Source organism: Cebus imitator, unplaced genomic scaffold (assembly GCF_001604975.1).
Source record: "Cebus imitator isolate Cc_AM_T3 unplaced genomic scaffold, Cebus_imitator-1.0 Scaffold655, whole genome shotgun sequence".
In the NCBI taxonomy this organism is placed as follows: Eukaryota; Metazoa; Chordata; class Mammalia; order Primates; family Cebidae; genus Cebus; species Cebus imitator.
The window spans coordinates 321,134-329,284 of record NW_016107970.1 but is presented as its reverse complement, the minus strand read 5'-3'; the positions used below and the strand labels follow the sequence as shown (position 1 = coordinate 329,284).

The following is an 8,151-nucleotide window of genomic DNA, read 5'->3' as shown; positions in this document are numbered from 1 at the left end:
TGAGGCTGCAGGTCACATACACCTGTGAAGGTGAGATCCTTGGAGGTAGGGGCTTCTGGCCCGTAGCACTTCTGTGCTCCCAACAAGGAGGCCTGTCCCTTTGACACCCTGGCCAAATACACCTCCAGGGTCTTGAGCAGTCGCCGTGGGCTCTTCTTGGCCAATACTTCCAAGTCTGCAACAGAGAGAAGTGGGGAGCAGAAGGCTTGAGGGGGCTCTGGGTGGCACAATAGTCAGGGTCTCGAGCCTAGCAGCTCTAGGGAGAACCCCCAACCCCTATCCCATAGAGAAAAATGTAAAAGAGCCTCAGATGGAGAGATTACCAGAGAGGTCAGCCAGAGAGCCAGATACAGCCACAAGGGCCACACACTCTACCTGGACAATTGTCTGGACAATTGCAACTTTGAATACTCCAACTATTGGACCCTGGCTCCCAATTTTTGATCAGAATATATGCTCTTCATAAGTATAAGGCCAGAAAAGGGCGACAGTGGGGGCAGAGAAAGGAGACCCAGCAGGCTCCAGGGGGTGGGTGATGAAGACTTTGGTAAGCTGGAATTTGAGAAAGTGTGGATGGGGAAGAACTGCAGCCCAAACCAGTCTAGCAACCACCTTGGGCTCTCTGAACCAGGGACACTGTGCAATCGGGAGCCTAGGCCTCCCCAGAAGAAAGAGCTCACCTTTGAGGACAAAGCCTGCGTCTAAGATGGTCTTCCGCTGTGTCCTCCAGACATGTGCGAGGTGGAGGAACGTGGCGGCATAGAAGCTGTTCACCACGGGGATGACTTTTTGCTGCCGATTACACTCTCTGCAGGACAAGCGGGGGTGACCTGCTCAGCAGTGGATGAAGGCTGAGAGCTGGGTGCCCTCCCACCCTCCCTCCCCATTTCCCCAGGGGAGCCAGCCCAAACCCAGGATGCCCCCACCATTCCGCAGGAGCCTGACATGAGGCCAGGGGTGGGAGGAGAGACGTCCCAGGGAGAATGGTGCATGGGGACTTTGTCCAGGCCCTCCAGGAGCCAGCAGGTGAAGTAGAGCTGTGGAAAATGAAGCCGGAGTGGGGAGGAACCAGGCTCTGCTGGGTCACTCTAACCAGCTGGCATTTGGGGACTCACCTGGAGAGACACTCCTCTCTCAAGGCCTGGATGGCAATGCGGGTGATGTTCACGGACATTAAACAGAAAGGGAATTGCTGGAATGGAGGGGGCACCCAGTCAGCAGCAGCTCCAGCCCTCACCGTGTTTCCTGTCATCTGCAGCCTGGTGTGGCTCACAGACAAGCACAGCTCCAGAGGCAACAGCCGATATTATTATTGCTTCCACTTAATTTTCACAATAATCTTCTTCCCATCTTACAGATGAGGAACTAAGGCTCGGTGACCTGAAGTAACTTTCCTAAGGCATGGGAACCAGGATACCAACTGAGGTTATTTGTTCCAGAGCTGCTGTGTGTAACACCCGTGTGAGCTCTCCAGCCTCTTCATCATCCTGACCCATGAGCTCTCCTTGGCCTGCAGCAGACTCACCCCCTTGGCCCACATCACCTCCTGGCATCAGGATGTAGACAGAAGAGAGGGCTCAGTGCTCTAACTAACCCTACAGGTTCTTAAAAGTCTCCTCTACCCTTTTCTGGGCTTCTGGTTGTCTGACTGCTCATGAGCATCTCATCCTAAGGCAGACAGAGAAGACACACGTGGGTAGAAGGTCAACCTGACTTATGGGCACACCCCATCTCTCCATAACACAGAGGCCTGCGTGGGCTATGCAGGTCAGACCCCAAGAGGAGACAGCCTGAGTCCAGCAAGGGGCTGTCAACAGGACAGGCCTGAGTCCAGCAGGGGCGCTTCACCAGGACAGGCCTCAGGATCCCCTACAGGGACAGCTTTACTGCTCTATTTTCAGTCAGGCAAGCTCCTTTCTTTAATAACAATGAAACCAAGCTTGCATAATCTCTGAATGGAAAGGGCTTTTTTCCAGGGAATTTGCAGACATGACATGTTATTTTCTCCTGTTGCACATACACGAGGATACCCAGCGAGAGGAGCACATAGACCAGTGCGTTCCTTAGTACAGAACAAGAGCCAAGGTCTATTTATCCCACCTGCTTCCCAAGAGAAGAAAAATCCATTACATTATGGTATAGACTGCACTGTCCAGTATGGTGGTGACCAGCTGCATGTAGCTATTTAAATGAATTATACATTAAAAACAAATAAAAGTCCAGCTTAGTGGTGGTAGCTACTACCTTAGTACAGTAGCCACATTTCCAGTGCTCAGTAGTCACATGTGCTTAGTGGCTGCTGTACTATATAGTGCATTTCCAATATCTAGAACACTTCTGTCATTGCAGAAGGTTCTTTTGGACAATGCTAGACTGTAGAAGGTCTTCTGGCTCCACAGAGATTTTTCTTTTCTTCTTCTTTTTTTTTTTAAAGAAAAGAAAGCAGATACTTGAGACACAGGTTTTTCTCAGGGTCTTCCATGACACCTGAATTCCAGATCTTGGCCTGGCTACCTGGTAGCTGTGTGTCCTTGGCCTTCTCAAAGCTAGCAGGTAGCCAGGTCAAGATCTGGAATTCAGGTGTCATTCTTAGACCCAACCTCTAAGAAACTCGGCCTTCCCATCTCTCAAGAGCAAAAAGGAAATAAATAAACTTTGAGTACTGTGCAGAAAAAAGTTAACACGCAGGCCTGAGACTCCTTAGAGCCTCAGTCTCAGAAAATTCTTACATCACGCCATGGCTGACAGCTGAGAACTTGGATTTTGAGATGGTTCCCATCATTCCCTAACACTGTTCCTCAACTGCTCATGCAAACAAGATAGTTTATGCTGGCTGGGCCCAGGGCTCACAATCCAGCACTTTGGGATTACAGGTCGATGGGTTACTCAACTCTAGAGGTTCAAGACCAGCCTAGGCAACATGGTGAGACTCTGTCTCTACAAATTTTTTTTTTTTCAAAAAACAAACACAAAAAAGATACTTTAGGCTGAACACCAGCTTTCCCTCTGACTCTAGAATTTTGCTATGTGCTGGCAGAGGGTGCCGACCAGCACCCAGTGAAAACCGTGAGTACTGGGTACTTCTAATAAACTTCCCTGATTGGCAACATTTGACACGTGTTGCGTAATTTGGCAGTGCAGGAATAAAGTGCATTCTGTGTGATTCCACTGGGAGAGGCCTGTTGGACATTAGCACCTGGATTCCTATGGACTTTGTCCCATGCACTTTTTCCCTTTGCTGATTTTGCTTCCATTGTACTAAATCAGAACTCTAAATACAAAAAACTACATGTGGATACATGGAGTCCCTTGAGTCTCTCAGGAATCATTGAACCTGGGAGTGGTCTTGGAAATCCAGTGCTAGTGCCTCACTAGGTGGAGTCAAGTCACTAATCATTACAACAACTCTATGAGAGAGATTTTTTTTTTCCCCTGAAACAAAGAGTCTCACTTTGTCACCCAGGTTGGAGTACAGTGGCGCAATCTAGGCTCACTGCAACCTCTGCCTCCTGGGTTCAAGTGATTCTTCTGCCTTAGCCTCCCGAGTAGCTGGCACTACAGGCATATGCTACCACATCTCGCTAATTTTTTTTTGTATTTTTAGTAGAGATGGGGTTTCACTACATTGGTCAGGCTGGTCTTGAACTCCTGATCTTGTGATCCACCCTCCTTGGCCTTCCAAAGTGCTGGGATTACAGGCGTGAGCCACCGTGCCTGGCCGAAAGTGGCATTTTTAAAACTTGCAAGTGCATGGCATTGAGGAATACAATAGCTACTACTACAATTTTTAAATTGTACTTTAGGTTCTGGGGTACATGTACAGATCATGCAGGGTTGTTGCATAGGTACTTACATGGTAAGGTGGTTCGCTGCCTCCATCCGCCGTCACCTGTATCTGGCACTTCTCCCCATGTTACAACCTCCCCAATCTCTCCACCCCGGCTGTCTCTCCCCTAGCCCACCCTGCCCAACAAACTCCAGTGTGTGATGCTCCCCTCCTTGTGTCCATGTGTTCTCACTGTTCAACATCCACCTATGAATGAGAACATGTGATGCTTAATCTTCTCTGTATCATTCCAATTTTAGTATATGTGCTGCCGAAGTGAGCACTCATGCTGTTTTATTAGGGCTTACTGCTTAAAAAATCAAGTCTCCTCTCTCAAGAGTAAAGATTTTCACCTTGTTTTTGAAATCCTTGAGTTACTGCTTTTGTTAAAAGAATGACTTATTTTACAATGACCTGTGATCCTATTTTGTGATAGAAAGTTTTAAACTTTTGATATTTGACAAACTTTCCAAAATCAAATCATAAATTATGTCTCTTTCTGACCTAATTAATCCTTTAAGATATTAGGCTCCCTGAAGTCCAAAATTGACATAATTTGGCTTATTTAGTATAAAAATTTATAGAAAGCATTGTCAAATATGAAATAATGTATAGTTTTCTTTGGGCTATATTTGTATAAATATGTTACTGCTATGTATTCCACAATTACAGGAAACTCCTATAATTCTGATATAACTTAGTGTACATTATCAGTAGTAATTATAATTGTTATGTTAAAATATTGTGTGCCATAGAGGTAACAAATTTCCTTGTCAATTGTGTCTTTGACTATGGCTGCCTTAAAACTTTTTGTCATCCATGGACAACTGTTGTGTTGTTTGGTCCTCTTTGTGGTTTTATAATCAGCTATAAAAGGCCAGGCATGGTGGCTCACACCTGTAATCCCCCAGCACTTTGGGAGGCTGAGGCAGGCACATCACTTGAGGTCAGGAGTTTGAGACCAGCCTGGCCAACATGGCAAAACCCTGTCTCTATTAATAATATAAAAATTAACTGGGCATGGTGGCAGGTGCCTGTAATCCCAGCTACTCAGGAGGCTGAGGCAGTAGAATCACTTGAACCTGGCAGGCAGAGGTTGCAGTGAGCCAAGATCACACCACTGCACTCCACCTTGTGCAATAGAGAAAGACTAGTCTAAAACTAAATAAATAATAATAATAATCAGCTATAAAACTCCAACAGGGCTTTTGAATGCAGGTTTCTGATAATTTTGGAGACTGTGACATCAGAATAGAGGAAAAACTTTCAGACTCATGGAGAGCTAAAATGTTCATGAATATCAAAGCAGAACAGGAATTAAACTGCATGAACTGAACTAATTTTTTTAACTTTTTGCTTAAAACATTGCTGATCCTTTGTTTTGTTTTTCAGAGTCTTGAAACTTTCCTTTTGAGCTATTGACAGTTTTTAACAAATTAGTATCCTCCTAAGAACAAAATTTGGAGCGTATTTGTTTCTCTCTACCTGATTTATCCAGAATTTGGAAACTATTTGTGAGTATTCTTAAGGTAGTACAGTTATTTGCATAAGTGCAATAAGAATCTGTTTTCATTTGTAACGGGACACAACTGGAGAAACTGGCTATTTTGCCAAAGAATGGTTATTCCTTAAAGGAAAGAATGGTGTGTTTTCCTTTAAGAAATCAAATTTGATTTATGGCACCAATAAAGCCTTTGGGAAACTGGCCTCATATTGTTTGTACACAGTCCCTGAACAGAGTTTCTGACTTGTGTTAAGTAAAGAATGTCACTTTATGACAGGCTCAGGAGCCCCAGGTTTATCTTGAAACCTCAAGAGAAGAGGAAATTCACGTTTCCAGAGTGAATCGCAGTTGTTTGGTAAAATAACCAGTTTCTCCAGTTGTGTGGTGAAAGAAAAATTATGTTTCAAAACTATAGTACACCTGTTGTTAGATCCTAGTCTTGCCTAATGTTTTTTAATTTTTATAATTTTCTACAGTTAGGGCTGAATCTTAATTTTTCTTGGTTACAAGCCTTCAAAATAATGTTTTCAATTTATTTTCCTCCTTTTTTTTCCATTTTCCTAATTTGGAGTCACTGAAAACTAAGCTGTGCTTTCTTAAAGCCCTGCAAACTGAAGCCAGACAACTTCAGAAGAAAATAACAGCAACCTATTTACATACCTAAGCCACTTTCATACCTACCTACTGATATATAGACTTCAGAGTAATGTGGCCTATATTGATTTTCCAGGATTATTCTTTTGTTTGTTGTTGTTTCTCTCCCTCTCTGTATTTTCTCTTCATAGGATATGAGACTTCACAATCTTCTAAAAATGAACTTTCCTAATAACTCAGGACCTAACCATTTAGGAATAAACCAGCCTGGCCATGACTGATCAGATAAAACCTAAGACCAGACACTCATTTTTTTCTAAAATGTTTTCTTCAAAAGATTTTTAAAAAGAAAAGAGGGGAAATGTGAAAGGAAAATATCTTAGGCTGCCCAAATCACTAAGCTAAAGGGAAATGTCAAGCTAGGAACTACTTAGGGGACACCTGCCTCCCATTCTATTCAAAGTCACCCCTCTGCTCTCTCAGATAAATGTGTATCTTATTGCCTCCTTTGGAGATGCTAATCAGAAATTCAAATGCAACCATTTATCTCTTCTCTACCTAAGACCTGGAAGCCCCTTCCCTGCTTCGAGTCCTCCTGCTTTTGCTTCTAGTTGTCCTGCCTTTCTGGAATGAATGCTCATCTTACATATGTTAATTGATGTCTCATATCTCCCTAAAATGTATAAAACCAAGCTGTGCTGTGACTACCCTGGGCACATGTCGTCAGGACCTCCTTAGGCTGTGTCATGGGTGCGCGTTCTCAACCCTGGCAAAACAAACTTTCTAAATTAACTGAGACCTCAGATTTTCAGGGTTCACACTATGATTTCTATTCTCCAGATGAGGAAACCATGGCTCTGAGGAGTTGAGGAACTCACTTGAGCTACACAGCTCATGAGTGGTAGAGCTCATATTTCAATGCAGGTCAGACTGATGGGGAAGCCATTTCTGGTTAGTCTCAGCTGTCCTGGGAGCCCTCTGGGCCAGTCAGGTCCTAGCTCCACAGCCCTTTCCTTTCTTCTGGTTTTCCACCAAAGTCTCACCTGGATGTGGTGATGAGACAGGCGGAAAATCTCCTGTGCCATCAGCAAGGTCTTTGAGTCCATCACCAGGTAGAGCAGATGCAGGAGGGCAAGGAAACCTGCGCCTCTCAGGTCTGTGGCTGGATTTGCTCCTGTAACAAAGACCATGAGGAAACAGGGTGTGGCAGCAAGCAGTGCTTTAAGGGCTCAGTGTGGGAAACTGCCCTGACACTGGCCTCTTCCCAGGCTAGCAGAAAACGAGCAGCACAGGTCCACTTTCTGCCACATTTGTGGGACTCGTTCTCATGAGCTAAGCAGGGGCTATGCACCAAACGGTGACCCCAGCACCCTGGGGGCAGCCTCCCACATCAGTTTTCTTGCTGCTGCCTGACCCTCGATAGTCATTTCTCCACAAAACAACCAGAGTGATCCTTTACAAAAAAGGCTGAATTTATGGTTCTGGAACAAGATGAACAATGCACTTTCTGCCTATTCTTCCCACTAGGTACAGCTTTTAAAAGCCCTGGACATTAACATATAAAACAAACAGAAGACTCTGAAAGGAGGGAAGACAGACTAGCTAGGGATCTTGAGAGCTGAGAAATGACTCTCTAGTGAATTCCTGGGTTTCTTTTTGCTTAATACATCCCAACTGGTGCTGGAAAAGACAGCAACCTAGAAATGCCAACTTGGGAGCAGACCAAAAAGCCCCAAAGAAAGCTGCTCTCTCTAGTCAAAGGGTGGGGCAAGGGGCAGTGCAGCAAAACAGAAAGCTTTGGCCAGCATCCACCCTACTACAGCTAAACATCACAGAGAAAGATGTGGCCCCATTCCCACTCTTCTCCAGCAAAGGCTGAGTGGGGACCCTAGACTTCCACCCTGTCTTGGAAGGGGTGTCTTCCACAAGGCATCCCTTAGCTCCACTAGCGTAGCGTCAGAGAAGGCCGAGCGGGGAGCTAGGACTTTATCTTTCCCAGTGTTAAGGAGCTGCCTTTGCCTCCTCTGAGACGTAGAAGCCACATGGGAACAGAAATGAGGCATCCCTGCACCACCAGCCATGTTGGCCAGGCTGGTCTCAAACTTGGTATTAGCACAAGCCAAGTGGGATACGTGCACCTCCACCCCACCTGGCAGTAACAAGGTGACATCCCTCCTTACCCTGCTGGCACAGTAACAGAGGAGGCCTGTTAAAGTAGAAGATTTAA

The 8,151-nt window shown here is 45.2% G+C and overlaps 1 protein-coding gene across 1 annotated transcript in view; it reads right to left on the bottom strand.

Moving 5' to 3' along the window:
- ELMOD3 (ELMO domain containing 3) overlaps positions 1-8,151 on the bottom strand; it is a 37,478-nt gene that overhangs the window by 3,192 nt on the left and 26,135 nt on the right. The window contains exons 10-13 of the mRNA XM_037734687.1: positions 6,968-7,098; positions 1,116-1,192; positions 681-808; positions 7-175 (exon numbers count right to left, since the gene is read on the bottom strand). Of these exons, the coding sequence (XP_037590615.1) occupies positions 7-175; positions 681-808; positions 1,116-1,192; positions 6,968-7,098 (505 nt within the window). The remainder of the gene's footprint in view (positions 1-6; positions 176-680; positions 809-1,115; positions 1,193-6,967; positions 7,099-8,151) is intronic.